The sequence below is a fragment of the Leiobunum rupestre genome, chromosome 3, assembly GCF_980474605.1.
Source record: "Leiobunum rupestre chromosome 3, qqLeiRupe1.1.hap1, whole genome shotgun sequence".
NCBI classification, from domain to species: Eukaryota; Metazoa; Arthropoda; class Arachnida; order Opiliones; family Sclerosomatidae; genus Leiobunum; species Leiobunum rupestre.
In genome coordinates, this window is record NC_143386.1 from 1,098,235 (window position 1) to 1,119,673 (window position 21,439).

General features: G+C 35.1%; 2 protein-coding genes across 2 annotated transcripts; both read left to right on the top strand.

Moving 5' to 3' along the window:
- Window positions 1-15,983: 15,983 nt before the first annotated feature.
- Window positions 15,984-17,711, top strand: LOC149949073 (uncharacterized). The gene has a single exon (XM_090169153.1). The coding sequence runs from the start codon at window positions 15,984-15,986 to the stop codon at window positions 17,709-17,711; it is 1,728 nt and encodes a 575-aa protein (XP_090025279.1).
- Window positions 17,712-17,867: 156 nt separating this feature from the next.
- On the top strand, window positions 17,868-18,946 carry LOC149949074 (uncharacterized). The gene is made up of 2 exons (XM_090169154.1): window positions 17,868-18,082; window positions 18,145-18,946. Exons 1-2 carry the CDS (start codon window positions 17,868-17,870, stop codon window positions 18,944-18,946), a joined length of 1,017 nt encoding a protein of 338 aa, XP_090025280.1.
- Window positions 18,947-21,439: the final 2,493 nt, after the last annotated feature.

Genomic DNA, 21,439 nt, shown 5'->3' on the forward strand with positions numbered 1-21,439 from the left:
TTAACTTTTTAAGTTTATTATTCATTACTCTCACTGAACGGTTCGCCTAAAGCTTTATTTCATTTTGTTATATTTTGTATATTGAATTTGGAATTCCAAAAGTAAGATTTGCATTGAATTCTCCGAATGTTAGGGAAGGTTCGCTGTTTTTAAAGTTCATTTTGGACCTGTACATGTTTCAATTTAACTTTTTAAGTTTATTATTCATCACTCTCACTGAGTGGTTCGCCTAAAGCTTTATTTCATTTTGTTATATTTTGTATATTGAATTTGGAATTCCAAAATAAGATTTACGTGTAATTCTCCGAATGTTAGGGAAGGTTCGCTGTTTTTAAAGTTCATTTTGGACCTGTACATGTTTCAATTTAACTTTTTAAGTTTATTATTCATCACTCTCACTGAGTGGTTCGCCTAAAGCTTTATTTCATTTTGTTATATTTTGTATATTGAATTTGGAATTCCAAAAGTAAGATTTGCGTGTAATTCTCCGAATGTTAGGGAAGGTTCGCTGTTTTTAAAGTTCATTTTGGACCTGTACATGTTTCAATTTAACTTTTTAAGTTTATTATTCATTACTCTCACTGAACGGTTCGCCTAAAGCTTTATTTCATTTTGTTATATTTTGTATATTGAATTTGGAATTCCAAAAGTAAGATTTGCATTGAATTCTCCGAATGTTAGGGAAGGTTCGCTGTTTTTAAAGTTCATTTTGGACCTGTACATGTTTCAATTTAACTTTTTAAGTTTATTATTCATCACTCTCACTGAGTGGTTCGCCTAAAGGTTTATTTCATTTTGTTATATTTTATATTGAATTTGGAATTCCAAAAGTAAGATTTGCGTGTAATTCTCCGAATGTTAGGGAAGGTTCGCTGTTTTTAAAGTTCATTTTGGACCTGTACATGTTTCAATTTAACTTTTTAAGTTTATTATTCATTACTCTCACTGAACGGTTCGCCTAAAGCTTTATTTTATACTGTGATAATTTATATAGTTAAATTGTAATTCCAAAAGTAAGATTTGCATTGAATTCTCCGAATGTTAAGGAAGGTTCGCTGTTTTTAAAGTTCATTTTGGACCTGTATATGTTTCAATTTAACTTTTTAAGTTTTTTATTCATTACTCTCACTGAACAGTTCGCCTAAAGCTTTATTTCATACTGTTATATTTTATATATTGAATTTTGGAATTCCAAAAGTAAGATTTGCGTTGAATTCTCAGAAAGTTAGGGAAGGTTCGCTGTTTTTAAAGTTCATTTTGGACCTGTACATGTTTCAATTTAACTTTTTAAGTTTATTATTCATTACTCTCACTGAGTGGTTCGCCTAAAGCTTTATTTTATACTGTGATATAGTTAAATTGTAATTCCATAAGTTAGATTTGCATTGAATTATCCGAATGTTAGGGAAGGTTCGCTGTTTTAAAAGTTCATTTTGGACCTGTACATGTTTCAATTTAACTTTTTAAGTTTATTATTCATTACTCTCACTGAACGGTTCGCCTAAAGCTTTATTTTATACTGTGATAATTGATATAGTTAAATTGTAATTCCAAAAGTAAGATTTGCATTGAATTCTCCGAATGTTAAGGAAGGTTCGCTGTTTTTAAAGTTCATTTTGGACCTGTACATGTTTCAATTTAACTTTTTAAGTTTATTATTCATTACTCTCTCTGAACGGTTCGCTTAAAGCTTTATTTTATACTGTGATAATTTATATAGTTAAATTGTTATTCCAAAAGTAAGATTTGCATTGAATTCTCCGAATGTTAGGGAAGGTTCGCTGTTTTTAAAGTTCATTTTGGACCTGTACATGTTTCAATTTAACTTTTTAGTTTTTTATTCATTACTCTCACTGAACAGTTCGCCTAAAGCTTTATTTCATACTGTTATATTTTATATATTGAATTTTGGAATTCCAAAAGTAAGATTTGCGTTGAATTCTCAGAAAGTTAGGGAAGGTTCGCTGTTTTTAAAGTTCATTTTGGACCTGTACATGTTTCAATTTAACTTTTTAAGTTTATTATTCATTACTCTCGTTGAATGGTTCGCCTAAAGCTTTATTTTATACTGTGATATAGTTAAATTGTAATTCCATAAGTTAGATTTGCATTGAATTCTCCGAATGTTAGGGAAGGTTCGCTGTTTTTAAAGTTCATTTTGGACCTGTACATGTTTCAATTTAACTTTTTAAGTTTATTATTCATCACTCTCACTGAGTGGTTCGCCTAAAGCTTTTTTTCATTTTGTTATATTTTGTATATTGAATTTGGAATTCCAAAAGTAAGATTTGCGTGTAATTCTCCGAATGTTAGGGAAGGTTCGCTGTTTTTAAAGTTCATTTTGGACCTGTACATGTTTCAATTTAACTTTTTAAGTTTATTATTCATCACTCTCACTGAGTGGTTCGCCTAAAGCTTTATTTCATTTTGTTATATTTTGTATATTGAATTTGGAATTCCAAAAGTAAGATTTGCGTGTAATTCTCCGAATGTTAGGGAAGGTTCGCTGTTTTTAAAGTTCATTTTGGACCTGTACATGTTTCAATTTAACTTTTTAAGTTTATTATTCATTATTCTCACTGAACGGTTCGACTAAAGCTTTATTTCATTTTGTTATATTTTGTATATTGAATTTGGAATTCCAAAAGTAAGATTTGCATTGAATTCTCCGAATGTTAGGGAAGGTTCGCTGTTTTTAAAGTTCATTTTGGACCTGTACATGTTTCAATTTAACTTTTTAAGTGTATTATTCATCACTCTCACTGAGTGGTTCGCCTAAAGGTTTATTTTATTTTGTTATATTTTGTATATTGAATTTGGAATTCCAAAAGTAAGATTTGCGTGTAATTCTCCGAATGTTAGGGAAGGTTCGCTGATTTTAAATTTCATTTTGGACCTGTACATGTTTCAATTTAACTTTTTAAGTTTATTATTCATTACTCTCACTGAACGGTTCGCCTAAAGCTTTATTTTATACTGTGATAATTTATATAGTTAAATTGTAATTCCAAAAGTAAGATTTGCATTGAATTCTCCGAATGTTAAGGAAGGTTCGCTGTTTTTAAAGTTCATTTTGGACCTGTACATGTTTCAATTTAACTTTTTAAGTTTATTATTCATTACTCTCACTGAACGGTTCGCTTAAAGCTTTATTTTATACTGTGATAATTTATATAGTTAAATTGTAATTCCAAAAGTAAGATTTGCTTTGAATTCTCCGAATGTTAGGGAAGGTTCGCTGTTTTTAAAGTTCATTTTGGACCTGTACATGTTTCAATTTAACTTTTTAAGTTTATTATTCATCACTCTCACTGAGTGGTTCGCCTAAAGCTTTATTTCATTTTGTTATATTTTGTATATTGAATTTGGAATTCCAAAAGTAAGATTTGCGTGTAATTCTCCGAATGTTAGGGAAGGTTCGCTGTTTTTAAAGTTCATTTTGGACCTGTACATGTTTCAATTTAACTTTTTAAGTTTATTATTCATTACTCTCACTGAACGGTTCGCCTAAAGCTTTATTTCATTTTGTTATATTTTGTATATTGAATTTGGAATTCCAAAAGTAAGATTTGCATTGAATTCTCCGAATGTTAGGGAAGGTTCGCTGTTTTTAAAGTTCATTTTGTAACCTGTACATGTTTCTATTTAACTTTTTAAGTTTATTATTCATCACTCTCACTGAGTGGTTCGCCTAAAGCTTTATTTCATTTTGTTATATTTTGTATATTGAATTTGGAATTCCAAAAGTAAGATTTGCGTGTAATTCTCCGAATGTTAGGGAAGGTTCGCTGTTTTTAAAGTTCATTTTGGACCTGTACATGTTTCAATTTAACTTTTTAAGTTTATTATTCATTATTCTCACTGAACGGTTCGACTAAAGCTTTATTTCATTTTGTTATATTTTGTATATTGAATTTGGAATTCCAAAAGTAAGATTTGCATTGAATTCTCCGAATGTTAGGGAAGGTTCGCTGTTTTTAAAGTTCATTTTGGACCTGTACATGTTTCAATTTAACTTTTTAAGTGTATTATTCATCACTCTCACTGAGTGGTTCGCCTAAAGGTTTATTTTATTTTGTTATATTTTGTATATTGAATTTGGAATTCCAAAAGTAAGATTTGCGTGTAATTCTCCGAATGTTAGGGAAGGTTCGCTGATTTTAAATTTCATTTTGGACCTGTACATGTTTCAATTTAACTTTTTAAGTTTATTATTCATTACTCTCACTGAACGGTTCGCCTAAAGCTTTATTTTATACTGTGATAATTTATATAGTTAAATTGTAATTCCAAAAGTAAGATTTGCATTGAATTCTCCGAATGTTAAGGAAGGTTCGCTGTTTTTAAAGTTCATTTTGGACCTGTACATGTTTCAATTTAACTTTTTAAGTTTATTATTCATTACTCTCACTGAACGGTTCGCTTAAAGCTTTATTTTATACTGTGATAATTTATATAGTTAAATTGTAATTCCAAAAGTAAGATTTGCTTTGAATTCTCCGAATGTTAGGGAAGGTTCGCTGTTTTTAAAGTTCATTTTGGACCTGTACATGTTTCAATTTAACTTTTTAAGTTTATTATTCATCACTCTCACTGAGTGGTTCGCCTAAAGCTTTATTTCATTTTGTTATATTTTGTATATTGAATTTGGAATTCCAAAAGTAAGATTTGCGTGTAATTCTCCGAATGTTAGGGAAGGTTCGCTGTTTTTAAAGTTCATTTTGGACCTGTACATGTTTCAATTTAACTTTTTAAGTTTATTATTCATTACTCTCACTGAACGGTTCGCCTAAAGCTTTATTTCATTTTGTTATATTTTGTATATTGAATTTGGAATTCCAAAAGTAAGATTTGCATTGAATTCTCCGAATGTTAGGGAAGGTTCGCTGTTTTTAAAGTTCATTTTGTAACCTGTACATGTTTCTATTTAACTTTTTAAGTTTATTATTCATCACTCTCACTGAGTGGTTCGCCTAAAGCTTTATTTTATACTGTGATAATTTATATAGTTAAATTGTAATTCCAAAAGTAAGATTTGCATTAAATTCTCCGAATGTTAGGGAAGGTTCGCTGTTTTTAAAGTTCATTTTGGACCTGTACATGTTTCAATTTAAATTTTTAAGTCTATTATTCATTACTCTCACTGAACGGTTCGCCTAAAGCTTTATTTTATACTGTGATAATTTATATAGTTAAATTGTAATTCCAAAAGTAAGATTTTCATTGAATTCTCCGAATGTTAGGGAAGGTTCGCTGTTTTTAAAGTTCATTTTGGACCTGTACATGTTTCAATTTAAATTTTTAAGTCTTTTATTCATTACTCTCACTGAACGGTTCGCCTAAAGCTTTATTTTATACTGTGATAATTTATATAGTTAAATTGTAATTCCAAAAGTAAGATTTGCATGTAATTCTCCGAATGTTAGGGAAGGTTCGCTGTTTTTAAAGTTCATTTTGGACCTGTACATGTTTCAATTTAACCTTTTAAGTTTTTTATTCATTACTCTCACTGAACAGTTCGCCTAAAGCTTTATTTCATACTGTTATATTTTATATATTGAATTTTGGAATTCCAAAAGTAAGATTTGCGTTGAATTCTCAGAAAGTTAGGGAAGGTTCGCTGTTTTTAAAGTTCATTTTGGACCTGTACATGTTTCAATTTAACTTTTTAAGTTTATTATTCATCACTCTCACTGAGTGGTTCGCCTAAAGGTTTATTTCATTTTGTTATATTTTGTATATTGAATTTGGAATTCCAAAAGTAAGATTTGCGTGTAATTCTCCGAATGTTAGGGAAGGTTCGCTGTTTTTAAAGTTCATTTTGGACCTGTACATGTTTCAATTTAACTTTTTAAGTTTATTATTCATCACTCTCACTGAGTGGTTCGCCTAAAGGTTTATTTCATTTTGTTATATTTTGTATATTGAATTTGGAATTCCAAAAGTAAGATTTGCGTGTAATTCTCCGAATGTTAGGGAAGGTTCGCTGTTTTTAAAGTTCATTTTGGACCTGTACATGTTTCAATTTAACTTTTTAAGTTTATTATTCATTACTCTCACTGAGTGGTTCGCCTAAAGCTTAATTTCATTTTGTTATATTTTGTATATTGAATTTGGAATTCCAAAGGTAAGATTTGCGTGTAATTCTCCGAATGTTAGGGAAGGTTCGCTGTTTTTAAAGTTCATTTTGGACCTGTACATGTTTCAATTTAACTTTTTAAGCTTATTATTCATTACTCTCACTGAACGGTTCGCCTAAAGCTTTATTTTATACTGTGATAATTTATATAGTTAAATTGTAATTCCAAAAGTAAGATTTGCATTAAATTCTCCGAATGTTAGGGAAGGTTCGCTGTTTTTAAAGTTCATTTTGGACCTGCACATGTTTCAATTTAAATTTTTAAGTTTATTATTCATTACTCTCACTGAACGGTTCGCCTAAAGCTTTATTTTATACTGTGATAATTTATATAGTTAAATTGTAATTCCAAAAGTAAGATTTGCATTGAATTCTCCGAATGTTAGGGAAGGTTCGCTGTTTTTAAAGTTCATTTTGGACCTGTACATGTTTCAATTTAACTTTTTAAGTTTATTATTCATTACTCTCACTGAACGGTTCGCTTAAAGCTTTATTTTATACTGTGATAATTTATATAGTTAAATTGTAATTCCAAAAGTAAGATTTTCATTGAATTCTCCAAATGTTAGGGAAGGTTCACTGTTTTAAAGTTCATTTTGGACCTGTACATGTTTCAATTTAACCTTTAAAGTTTATTATTCATTACTCTCACTGAGTGGTTCGCCTAAAGCTTTATTTCATTTTGTTATATTTTATATATTGGATTTGGAATTGCAAAAGTAAGATTTGCGTGTAATTCTCCGAATGTTAGGGAAGGTTCGCTGTTTTTAAAGTTCATTTTGGACCTGTACATGTTTCAATTTAACCTTTTAAGTTTTTTATTCATTACTCTCACTGAACAGTTCGCCTAAAGCTTTATTTCATACTGTTATATTTTATATATTGAATTTTGGAATTCCAAAAGTAAGATTTGCGTTGAATTCTCAGAAAGTTAGGGAAGGTTCGCTGTTTTTAAAGTTCATTTTGGACCTGTACATGTTTCAATTTAACTTTTTAAGTTTATTATTCATCACTCTCACTGAGTGGTTCGCCTAAAGGTTTATTTCATTTTGTTATATTTTGTATATTGAATTTGGAATTCCAAAAGTAAGATTTGTGTGTAATTCTCCGAATGTTAGGGAAGGTTCGCTGTTTTTAAAGTTCATTTTGGACCTGTACATGTTTCAATTTAACTTTTTAAGTTTATTATTCATCACTCTCACTGAGTGGTTCGCCTAAAGGTTTATTTCATTTTGTTATATTTTGTATATTGAATTTGGAATTCCAAAAGTAAGATTTGCGTGTAATTCTCCGAATATTAGGGAAGGTTCGCTGTTTTTAAAGTTCATTTTGGACCTGTACATGTTTCAATTTAACTTTTTAAGCTTATTATTCATTACTCTCACTGAACGGTTCGCCTAAAGCTTTATTTTATACTGTGATAATTTATATAGTTAAATTGTAATTCCAAAAGTAAGATTTGCATTAAATTCTCCGAATGTTAGGGAAGGTTCGCTGTTTTTAAAGTTCATTTTGGACCTGCACATGTTTCAATTTAAATTTTTAAGTTTATTATTCATTACTCTCACTGAACGGTTCGCCTAAAGCTTTATTTTATACTGTGATAATTTATATAGTTAAATTGTAATTCCAAAAGTAAGATTTGCATTGAATTCTCCGAATGTTAGGGAAGGTTCGCTGTTTTTAAAGTTCATTTTGGACCTGTACATGTTTCAATTTAACTTTTTAAGTTTATTATTCATTACTCTCACTGAACGATTCGCTTAAAGCTTTATTTTATACTGTGATAATTTATATAGTTAAATTGTAATTCCAAAAGTAAGATTTTCATTGAATTCTCCGAATGTTAGGGAAGGTTCACTGTTTTTAAAGTTCATTTTGGACCTGTACATGTTTCAATTTAACCTTTTAAGTTTATTATTCATCACTCTCACTGAGTGGTTCGCCTAAAGGTTTATTTCATTTTGTTATATTTTGTATATTGAATTTGGAATTCCAAAAGTAAGATTTGCGTGTAATTCTCCAAATGTTAGGGAAGGTTCGCTGTTTTTAAAGTTCATTTTGGACCTGTACATGTTTCAATTTAACTTTTTAAGTTTATTATTCATTACTCTCACTGAGTGGTTCGCCTAAAGCTTTATTTCATTTTGTTATATTTTGTATATTGAATTTGGAATTCCAAAAGTAAGATTTGCGTGTAATTCTCCGAATGTTAGGGAAGGTTCGCTGTTTTTAAAATTCATTTTGGACCTGTACATGTTTCAATTTAACTTTTTAAGCTTATTATTCTTTACTCTCACTGAACGGTTCGCCTAAAGCTTTATTTTATACTGTGATAATTTATATAGTTAAATTGTAATTCCAAAAGTAAGATTTGCATTAAATTCTCCGAATGTTAGGGAAGGTTCGCTGTTTTTAAAGTTCATTTTGGACCTGTACATGTTTCAATTTAACTTTTTAAGTTTATTATTCATTACTCTCACTGAACGGTTCGCTTAAAGCTTTATTTTATACTGTGATAATTTATATAGTTAAATTGTAATTCCAAAAGTAAGATTTTCATTGAATTCTCCGAATGTTAAGGAAGGTTCACTGTTTTTAAAGTTCATTTTGGACCTGTACATGTTTCAATTTAACCTTTTAAGTTTATTATTCATTACTCTCACTGAGTAGTTCGCCTAAAGCTTTATTTCATTTTGTTATATTTTATATATTGGATTTGGAATTGCAAAAGTAAGATTTGCGTGTAATTCTCCGAATGTTAGGGAAGGTTCGCTGTTTTTAAAGTTCATTTTGGACCTGTACATGTTTCAATTTAACCTTTTAAGTTTTTTATTCATTACTCTCACTGAACAGTTCGCCTAAAGCTTTATTTCATACTGTTATATTTTATATATTGAATTTTGGAATTCCAAATGTAAGATTTGCGTTGAATTCTCAGAAAGTTAGGGAAGGTTCGCTGTTTTTAAAGTTCATTTTGGACCTGTACAAGTTTCAATTTAACTTTTTAAGTTTATTATTCATCACTCTCACTGAGTGGTTCGCCTAAAGCTTTATTTTATACTGTGATAATTTATACAGGGTCTTTTTTTTTGCTCGGAAAAGTGTTTTTTTTAAAACTATTTATAGTACCGATTTCAAATTTGGAAGGTCAATTCTCTATACCGGGGGACATCAGTTTGAGAAATTTGAGCGTTTTCGGTAATGTTTTTCACCAATTTTGAAAAATTATTTTTCGACCACTAGGTGCGAGATGAAAAATTTCTATTATAAAGTTGTAGGCCGTCATCGAAAACCCTTAAAAATTGTTCACTCGACGAAAAACAACTTATTTATCAGTGAAAATTCGAGCTTGAAAAATTTACAAGTTGGTGAAGCCAAATTACGATTGTTTGAAACGATAATTGAAAAGGGAACAAGTCTAATACAAACGTAGTAGAGTTTTCACACTTGAAAAAATGTACACGTTTGGTTTTTAAATGCAGATATTTTATTCACATCAATTTTTACAAAACATTTTCAATAATATCACCATTGGCTGCAACACAGGTTTGTGCGCGGACATTTAAGTTCTCAAACGCTTTCTCTACCATTTCTGGTGTGACGTCTCGGCAAGCACTGATTATTCGTCTAATGAGTTCCTCCCTAGTTTCAATGGGCGTGGCGTATACCTTTGCTTTAACGAATCCCCAGAGAAAATAATCCAGCGGTGTTAGGTCAGGTGACCTTGCTGGCCAATGCACTGGACCATTTCTCCCTATCCACCTTTCAGGAAACTCGTTGTTGAGGTGCTCAGTTACTTGCCGGGAAAAATGCGGAGGGGCGCCATCTTGCTGAAACCACAACTGACGTCTTTCAGCCAATGGAAGGTCGTCGATTGCGTCACTCAGTTCGTTCTGTAGAAAATGTAAATACCTTTGGCCGTTGAGGTTCGTCGGCAGGAAAAAGGGACCAATCAAACGGTTTCCAACAAGTCCAACCCAAACATTGACCCGTTCAAATTGAACCTGGTGATGATATTCAAAACCCCAATGTGGGTTGATGTCAGACCAAAGATGGCTGTTTTGATGATTAAAGGGCCCATCTCTAGAAAATGACGCTTCGTCGGAGAACAAAACATGGCGCAAAAATTGTCTATCTTCTTGGACAGCATTTAGTAACCAGTTGCTAAATTCATAACGTCTTTGATGGTCTCCGTCAATTAGTCCTTGGTGGAGCGTAGCTCTGTATGGGTGATAGCGATTCTTACGAAGAATTTTCCACACACGATTTGCAGAACAACCCAAATCAGCAGCGGCGTTAGCGCAACTGTGACGAGGATATGCCACAAAGTACGCGAGTACATTGTTCTCGAAGTCTAAATCCGGTTGACCCAATCCGCGAAACCTAGGTTGCAAGTTACCAAATTGATTGAAATCGTGAATTGCTCGTCTTACTGTATTTACAGATGGTGCTCCATTTGGATGTCTTTCTGCGAAGATTTCAGTCACTCTTCTAAGGTTTTGCGCTGCTTCTCCATAGTAAATGGCAACTATCTCGGTACGCTCAGCTACTGAATAACGAGGCATTGTTCGAAATATTAACAAACACTGATAATAATCTCCCAAAGTTTTCCTTTAAATACCCAATGCATGTTTAGGATTGACCATTAGCCTCGTGTTTTTTAAATCCGGTCGTTTTTTTAACCAAAGTTTCAACTGGATTAGGTAATTCGGTTTCAATTATCGTTTCAAACAATCGTAATTTGGCTTCACCAACTTGTAAATTTTTCAAGCTCGAATTTTCACCGATAAATAAATTGTTTTTCGTCGAGTGAACAATTTTTAAGGGTTTTCGATGACGGCCTACAACTTTATAATAGAAATTTTTTATCTCGCACCTAGTGGTCGAAAAATAATTTTTCAAAATTGGTGAAAAACATTACCGAAAACGCTCAAATTTCTCAAACTGATGTCCCCCGGTATAGAGAATTGACCTTCCAAATTTTAAATCGGTACTATAAATAGTTTTTGAAAAAAAAACACTTTTCCGAGCAAAAAAAAGACCCTGTATAAGAAGTCCCTCTGCGTACAAGGCGTTGAAGAGCTTTATATTTTGCAACTTCCAAGCGAGGACACTCTTAAGGAATTCACTATGGCCAGGCTTCAAAAACCTGGGATTGATTATGAGTATTTAAAAGATCAAAAAGCTCGATACAAGCAAATTCAGTTGGAGGCCTTTTAAAACCACTGGGTGAAGGAATACTAATCTTTGACGAGGTCCATTGTATAAGTAAAGTTCTTTGGAATTCCAAAAATAATGAGTTGACAGGCCTGGCTCTACGCCCAGAAGAATACAAGTTACTCGTGGATATCTATAAAATGGCAGAAAATGACACTCCAGCGCCGACAGATTTTATATTACAATTTCTTTGGAGGGATATATCCTATAAGTTTGATGTTATTAAACTTATATATATCACCTCTAGCGGACCCGTGAAATATACCACTTTATATGCACTCTTTTGGACGTATTCCACAGCTATAGCTTCAAGACAAGAGCTTTAGTTTGCGATGGGGCTAGCTCCAACTTAACGCTGATAAAGTTCACCTTAAAAATGAAAGGGTCTTTTGGATTTGTCACAAAACAAGATGGTACGAGAAATCACCACGTAATGGCTTCATTTAAGCATCCTTGTTGCATTTTCCGTAAATAGGCCTGGATAATTTGTCCTAGCCATGAATTAAAAAGTATGGCCCTTTTTTCATCACGCCCCTTCGGAAGTAAATGTTTCGAGTTGTGCGGTGTGCAATTTGAGCTACTAGTCCAAATAAATGGTGCTAAGCCCCTAGCACCACCTTAAACCACGAATACTGCGAATGGAGTCTTTTCTCATTGTAAAGGCCTCCGTTCTAGGAGCGTAAACTCCGATGACGGAGGCCAATTAAATTTGGCCTCTGTCCTAGGCTGTTAGTGTCCTACGACTGAGGTCGATTAAATTTGCACGTTGTTAACTCCTCCGTTGATACGATACTGGCGCTAGTTACCAGTTTGGTAGGTTATATATATATCTATGCCTAAACAACGGAGCCATTTTCGAAATGTCTGAAGAAGCGTGTTCGAGCGGCTCGGTAAAATCACACGATTTTAAAAGGAAACTTAAAGTTGACGAAGAAAGCGAATAAGAGGAGATTGAAACTAGCGGAAGTGATGAAGAAGAAGAAAGTAAAGTATTTGACATGACTTTCTTCGAATTTTATGACGAAATTTGTAAAAATGAAGAAAAAGCGATTGAATTTGCCGCGGAAAACAATTTAATAGCTAAAAGTCCAATATGTGAAGAATGCGGTAGCAAAATGAAGTGACAAACCAAGCAAACAAAATCTCAAAAAGGACAAAGGAATGAAGAGAAGTCTTGGCGATGTAGGAAAGTTAGGATAGAAGACGGAAAAAGAAAACAATGTTCTAAATCACGTTCAATTAGAAAAAATTCCTGGTTTGAACGCTCGAAATAAGGAATAGGGGAAATTCTACTATTAACCTATGTCATTTGTGAAAACGTCAGTCACAAATTCGCGGCTAAACACCTTCGCCTCAATAATTTATAGCCCGGGGTACCTAGTAACAAAGACCATACCACCGGAGGCCTATCATCATAGTGCCCTACGCCAGCGTCCCCAAGCCCGGACAGGTGACAAATCCAGCATGGGTAGCAGAACCCTACTACTGATGGTCGCACCTTTGACGCAAGCCACTCAACCCAGCAGAAGGTGCAGCAATGGGATTTAGAATGGATGCTATAGCAACTCCAGCTGACACCCTACCTATGAAGGTAAGGAGCCAAACCCTTTGGAAAGAGCTCCTAAAGGGGAACGACGAGCACACAGCAGCCCAAGTAACCCGGCACAGCTGGCACCGGAGATCCCGGTGGGCCCCAAAAGGCCGGGAAACAGGACCGCCGTGCCCGCATATGGAGACTCGCCGCCCCACAGCAGGCTACCCAATCCGCCGAGGCGGCCAGTTTGCCTGGACCCTCTCCGTTAGTCTGAACCGAAGTTCAGTATCCAGCCCAAACCTGACCGAAGTCGGAGGTGGAGATAGGACCATTTGCTCAGAGCTAACATCTCCCAGTGCGCCACCGCCCTTATGGGTTACAAGAGCCGGACCCCGACTCCCCGGTAAAGCCACCAGTTATTGAACACTCTAACCCATTTAAGGCCCGGTTATCACGGCAATAGACAAAAGCCAAAAAATCGGAGGCGAAGGAAAAATAGTGGAAATAGATGAGTCGCAATTTGGTAAGAGGAAATATAACAGAGGCCACCGGGTAAAAGGCACTTGGGTTTTTGGAGGTATTGAAAGGCGAACAGGGGAGTACTTCATGGTACCTGTCCCTAAAAGAGACGTACTGACTCTCTTTCCTTTGATCGAAAATTGGATAAAGCCGCAAACCACAATATAAGGCGATTGCTGGAAAGCGTATGATAAACTAATAGAACATCCCCCATATACTAATTTGCAGGTCAACCATTCTATTAGTTTTAAAGACTTCGAAACAGGCGTCCACACAAACACAATCGAAGGAAAGTGGAATGGAGTGAAAAGAAGTCTTCCACGATTTAGTTATCAAACTGAATTTTTAGAAGGTTATTTAGCCGTTGAAATGCTAAAATTCAAAGCCAAGAAAGACGAAAAACCTTCTTTTGGCGAAATGCTGAAATATACAGGATGTCTTAATTTGCTCGATCAGACCATTTTTCTCAAAATTTATTTATGCTAGGGTTTATTTGGTAGGTATGGAAGGCTTTGGTTACAAAATTTCAGAAAAATCGAACGATTTTGTGCCGTTTTGGAAAATTTATTTTTTCACCGGTAGGTGTCACGCAAGATGTTTCCATAGAAAAGTTGTAGGGCATAGTCGAAAGTGGTAAAATAATTTTGTTTCGGTTGAAAAAGACCTATCTTTCACTGAGTTTGGAAGTCGGGGGAAAAACCAAGTTGTACTAGCAGGCAATAGCCTTTAACGAATTGTAGGTAACATGCATTTCAGTTATAAGATTTCGAAAAATAAACAAATAATAATTAGCCCAAGTGACAAATGTTTTTCAATGACTTCTACGAAATGTTTTCAAAAATCCCACCTTCTGATGCAATGAACCGTTTATTGGGAGTGGACCCAGTTCGAAGATCAAACGATTTAAACGCTCTCAGATCTTTATATGATTCTTGTGAAGTTGAAGTCTGCAGGCGCAAGGCATTGTCGCGGATACTTACGGATCTTTGTTATGTCCGGTATTATTGAAATTGTTGCCAGAAGACATTGCGTTACTGTTTAGTAGAGAACAAGACGTTGACGCTGAATGGAAAGTCGAAGACTTACTGAAGTTTTTAAATAAGGAAATATCGAGTAGAGAAAGAGCGTTTGCGATCCAACGTACGGAAGTTGGACGATACAGCCAGGAAAACTACGTCCGCGGGAAAACCATCGTCCTCTCACGGAAGCGGAAATACTTGTCAAATTAACTACACGAGTCGTAAGCCTACGATACCAACTGCCGCTTCTCTGAGTGCGAACGTTGTGAAACAATCCGTTTTTTGTAGCGATTCATCGCATAATTTCTATGAATGCACTAAATGTCCAGTTGAAGAAAGAAAGTCAATTGTAATGAAAAAAAAACGGTTGTGTTTCATTTGTATGAGAGCAAATCATAGAGCTCTAGAGTGTCGATCGAGGTTTAATAAGTGCAAAAATTGTGGACGACGACACCATGTAACGCTGTGCGATAAAAATTCGGAAGAAACGACAACCAAAGTGAAAGAAATATTGGACGATAAGAACGATAAGGCAACCGCACTGACTTTGTTTTCCAACACTGCGGCTAAAGAAGTAGTACTTCTTCAAACAGAACAAGCAATAATTACAGACAACCACGGAAGCTATGAGAAAGTTCGTTGTTTGTTAGATAGCGGAAGTCACTTGTCCTACATAAAGGAAGACATTTCAAGACGATTAAACTTGGAAGTTTTGAGCGAAGAACCTCTGAATATAATTACTTTTGCAAACAGTGAACCGGATAGAGGTATACGAAAAAGAGTGCGTCTGGAATTAAGAAATGTGAGACAGCCTAGTCAAGTTGTAACACCGGAAGCCTACGAGACCCCAGAGCTGTGCGGGGCCGTATTCGCTTTACCTGATACGAAACTAATAACTGAAATGGAAAGAAGAGGACTGGTACTTTCAGACGCGCTAAACTCTGAACACGACGGTCGCCCGAATACATCCGTCGACGTATTGATTAGTTCCGACGCATATTGGAAGGTCGCATATGGAAAAACTGAGAGATTGAGTAGCGCTCTCGTCGCGTTAGACACTGTCTTAGGATGGACTCTACATGGACCAGCGTCTATTGTCGCTTCTACTGTTGGAATTAACTCTGAAGCCTGTCTGAGAGTTGGAATTGAAGAAGAAATTTCGAATCAATTGCGCTCTTTTTGGGAATTGGATTCGATTGGAATTTACCCAATATTGGACAAGAATTCGACCTCGAAAAGTAAAATTATCGAAAATTTCGAGAACACTATTAAATACGAAAAAGGCCGATACACTGTTTCGTTTCCGTGGATGGATAACAAAGAGCAGCTCGCCGACAACTATGAAGTGGCCAAGAAACGAACAATAAATTTAATTCAAAAACTAAAATACAATGAAGAACTCTTCGAAAAATACCATGGAATTTTAATGGAGCAAGTTGAAATGGGTATAGTCGAAGAAGTCAAAGAAAACCAGTCAAACTAAGAAGGGAATTCCCCCAACTACTATTTACCTCACAGAGCGGTTATTCGTGAAGAAAGGCAAACTACAAAAATGCGCATTGTATACGATGCCTCGTCTCACGCAAAAGGAGAATTATCATTAAATGATTGTCTCGAAACTGGACCTAATTTGATACCTGAACTTTTTGATGTGCTGATAAGATTTAGAGAACATAAAATCGCTGTTAGCGCAGATTTAGAACGAGCATTTCATCAAATCTCGCTAAATCAAGACGACCGAAACGCTGTCAGATTTCTTTGGTTAAAAGATTTAAAAAACCCTTTAATAGAACCATTGAAGATTTTTCGTTTCACACGTGTCCCTTTTGGCATGACTACAAGTCCATTTTTGCTGTCAGCAACGATAAAATTCCACGTAAAGAAGTATATTGAAATTTATTCGAGAGCGAGTGAAGTCTTGTTGGATGATTTATATGTGGATGACATGCTTTCGGGTGCATCGAAATTGGATGAAGCGCGGAAATTGGTATCTCAAACTTCGCAAATAATGAAAGAAGCTGGAATGAAGCTTCAAAAATGGCGTTGTAATGTAAGGAGCGTCATTGATGTCGTCGAAGAAGCATCGGAGAAACAAACGAACATAAATCTACCTAATTCGATTCACACTAAAGTGTTAGGACTCGCTTGGAATGAAGTTGAAGATAAAATGATATTTGAGTTAGGAACGTTATTTCAATTTATAACGAATCGAAGAAATACGAAAAGATGGGTATTAAAGTCAGTGGCGAGGCTGTTCGACCCACTTGGAATATTGGCTCCCTTTAGTATTCGAGCGAAGATCTTATTTCAAGAGATATGGAACCATGGGTTAACGTGGGTCATCGAACTTCCGCCACAGTTAGCGTCCAAATTCGAAGACTGGTGCTGTGAGCTAAGAAAACCTCAAGAATTTTCGTTCTCAAGATATTATTGGCGAGAAATGATTAAAGAATTCGAGATTGATCTGGAAATTCACTGTTTTGTAGACGCGAGTGAAAAGGCATACGACACAGTCGTATATTTTCGAACTAGAGACGTAACAGGAAGTTATTTTACAGCTTTGGTCTGTTCAAAAACTCGTGTCGCGCCAATTAAAAAATTAACTTTGCCAAGATTGGAGTTGATGGGAGCAGTGCTTGGAGCCCGACTTGTAAATAGAGTAAGGAACGCTATGACGATTATCTCAGCTAAAGTTCAATTTTGGACGGATTCATCGATAACTCTAAATTGGATAAGAGGACGAGCGGACAAATTTGTAGAGAACCGAGTGAGAGAAATTCAACAATTAACTGATCCTGTCTCATGGGGACATTGTTCTGGACGATCAAATCCAGCTGATATACCGACACGCGGAAAAACACTGTCGGAATTATTAACGTGTAACCTTTGGTGGAAAGGGCCTGAATTTTTGATGTCGGACTCGGATGTAATCGTAAAATCAAAAATTAACGAGGGCAATGATGAACCTCTAATAAGGATTGAAAACGAATTAAAAGCGACTAAGAAAATTCAAACCATAGCTTTAGTCATAAAAGCAACTAATGAAGAAGCTTTACTAAAACTGGGAAATTATAGCTCTTTGGATAGAGTTTGCCGGATCACAGCGATTGTTATAAGATTTATCAAAATTATAGGAACGAAACAGATAATAAAGGGACCGTTAACTACCGAGGGAATCGTTCAAGCCGAGTTATATTGGATATTAAGAGCTCAGAAGGAATCGTTCAAGAAAGAAATCGGTCACTTAGAATCCGGAAAACTTATACCACAAGACTCTTAAATACTGACGCTGCACCCTGTATTAGACAATGGATTCATTTGTGTGGGAAGTCGTTTATTTGGAACCCATTTTACTGAACGTGAGTAAAACCCTTGGATTCTGGATCCCGAACATCACTTGACGACATTAATAATTAAAAACTACCACGAACGTCTAATGCACGCCGGAGTTAACGAAGTTATAACAGAAATAAGAGAACATTTTTCGGTACCCAGAGTACGCCAACTAGTAAAGTCAACTATATACAAATGTGCAAAATGTAAACGATTTAAAGCAAAACCAGGAACTGTAAAAAGTGCGCCATTACCGAGAGCCAGAACGAAACCGTCACCACCTTTTGAAGTTTCTGGTATCGACTTTTGTGGACCATTGTTCGTAAAAAATGGAAACAAGTGTTACATAACCTTATTTACTTGTTCGGTAACTCGTGCAGTTCACCTGGAATTGTTTCGGATTTAACCACAGATAAGTTCTTAATGGCGTTTAGAAGATTCATAGCGAGACGTGGTATAGCACGGGAGATTTATAGTGACAACGCTAGAACATTCAAAAAAGCAGAACAAGATTTGAAGAAACTTTGGGATAACGTAAAAGATCATGAAGTAGTCAATTTCATCGCCACCCACAGAATTAAATGGCAATATATAGCCGATAGAGCGCCATGGTGGGGTGGATTCTACGAGAGAATGATAAAGAGCTTTAAGGTGTCGTTAAGGAAGGTTTTGGGTCTCTCGAAATTGAGCTACGAAGAGTTAGAAACCGTATTGACGAAAGCCGAGGCTGTAATAAATTCACGTCCGCTAACCTATTTGCCTGAAGACGCTATGGAACTGAACCCTTTAACACCAGCACATTTTTTGATTGGTCAACGATTGACCGTATTACCATCGGACTTGAGAAATAACGCACAAAAATCAACAAAAGAAGAATTAACTCATCGCGTAAAATATCGTCAAACTTTACTGGATAATCTTTGGAAGCGCTGGCGATCAAATTATCTATTGGAACTGAGATCTATTCACCACCGCAAAAACACTCGAAATACAGAATCACTGAAAGTTGGAGAAGTCGTGCTAATTGAAGAGAAAAGGCTACCCCGCTTGATGTGGAAGATGGCCGTAGTGGAAGAGGTTATTAAAGGTCGTGACAACATCATACGATCATGTATACTACGTCTTCCGAGCGGAAATAAACTACGAAGACCCATTCAACTTTTATATTCTTTGGAATGTTAAATTTGCTTGAACTGTATTCAAGGGTGGGGTAAAGTGTAAAATATTAAAACTATCGGAATAATAAAAATATAAATGTATAAAGTTTAGATTTGATCGCGGGCAAGCACGTGAAAATATATTCACATTTGAAATTTCTCGAGATGACAGTAACGTAAACAGTTGTACATTTTCGTTAGGGTTAAAGTTTTATTAAAAAGTCGTTACGGAAAAGTAATTTGTATTTCAGTCTACAAATATAGCTCTACCAAATCAACTTATTTAGGTTATTTCCGTAAATTCCCTTACCTGGGCTAGTATTTATAGTTATAATTGGCTAGCCCTTACAAATATTTCATGGCTTATATATGGCTGCCTTGCAGCTAGATAACAGTAAAATTTTAAATTCACTGAAAATCTGCCAAAGCACTGCATCTAGGCCTGAACATGGCAGAAACGGGGTCAAAATCAGCAATATTACAGCACTTTTAACTGCAATTTACAACAACTCAATTCCAAGAGAAAGCTGTATTGTTTCAGATATATTGCAGTTATTCTACAGATATAATGAAGCCTTAATTTAGCCCTTTTATAGCTATACTACAGCACCGATGCAGCCATTTACCAGCTTTCAACAACCATTTACTTGTAGCACCAGTGCAGTCTTTTTACAGTTATTTGTAGCCCCATTCCAGCACTTTAACAGCTATTTATAGCCTTGTTCCATCCCTTTCGCAAATTCTTGTATCCCCGGTCTAGCCCTATACAGCTTGCAGCCCTTTTACAGCTTCTTTGTAAGCCTGATCCAGCATTTTTAGAGCCACTTTGTAGGCCTGATCCAGCATTTTACAGCAACTTTGTAGGCCTGATCCAGCATTTTTACAGCCACTTTGTAGACCTGATCCAGCATTTTACAGCAGCTTTGTAGGCCTGATCCAGCATTATTACAGCCACTTTGTAGGGGCCCACAAGGGGTCGGAGTGTGCAATAATTGGTGGCTATACCGGGGAGTCGGGATCCGGCTCTTGTAACCCAGCACGGGCGGTAGCGCACTGGGAGATGTAAGCTCCGTGCAAATGGTCCTATCTCCACCTCCGGCTTCGGCCCAGGCTAACGGAGAGGGTCCAGGCAAACTGGCCGCCTCGGCGGATTGAGTAGCCTGCTGTGGGGCTGCGGGCCTCCGTATGAGGGCACGGCGGACCCATCTCCCGGCAGTAGTTTACCCCCGTCTTTCTGGATACGCGTGGGGGGCGCACCGTGCTTTCATGCGGATTTAACATGTGTTTCGGTTAGAAAAGCGCGGGAAATTGTAAGCGTCGATTAACAAGTGGTTAAACTCTTTAGGTTTATTAATGTCTGACATGAATATAAATTTTTGTTCTCAACTTCAGAAATATAAAGAGAAACCATAGACCATTTTTTATGTCTAGTCACCAAAAACTCTATAATCAGTTAAGATTGCCTATTGAACATAATGTACCAGATGGTCATTATTCCAAAGCGCCGCGTGGTTAAACTCTTTGAAAAGGTGTATTAATGTAAAATTATTGAACATTTTCGGTTTGACCAACACCGAACCATATATCTCTAAATATAAGACTTATTCAGATGTCCAGAGTCCAGGATCAGCAGTGTCCAAATATTTAGTTGCTGAAACTCTTTTGACTCCCATAGAACTCGTATTGAATTCATTATACCAGATGGCCATTATTCCTATTATACAAAGCATAACAATAAAGTTTACGATAAATAACTTAACATTTTATATTGACATTTCGAATTTACCCCGCCTCCACGAAAATCCCTACTTTCCAAGTGCACTAGCGCCATCTATTGTACTAAATCACTACCATAAAAATATATTTTTGGGCTGTTAAAAATATATAAAATAAATATCAGTCTAATTTGTATAATATATACCAATATTAATAACACTTTATAATTAATATAATATAACATTTAACCTAACCGATAATTTTAAGCAACTCGCCTCCCGAAAAATTGCCAAAATCTCTCCTTTCCAAGCGCACTAGCGCCATCTATGTATTACGTTGCAAGATTAGCATAAAAATATATTTTCGAACAAAACCTTGTTAAAATATATAACATAAATATCAGTCTCATTTGTTTATTATATACCAGTATTAATAACACTTTATAAATTACTAAATTTTTTATATATAATATTTAAGTTAGATGGCGCCACTTTCTTCACCCAGCATGCTAAGACAATGTTTAAAGTTTTGAACGTTTTAAATAGGGTTTCGGTCACTCTAGTTATTGCTAATCTAACCGCGTAACTTTTAACATTTTTTTAGATTTCTAAGAATTATATTGGCCGCATACTTTCCAGGTAAACTTTTAGGCTTATAAATGAACATTTTTTAAAATATTTTAACGTTCTAGGATGTACGCCATTACTAACGTCCATTGGTAAAGCTCAACGAACAGTAACGGACTCATCATTGTCATTTGACAAGGTAAAAAACTATAATTTTGAACTAGTATTTTGTTTTT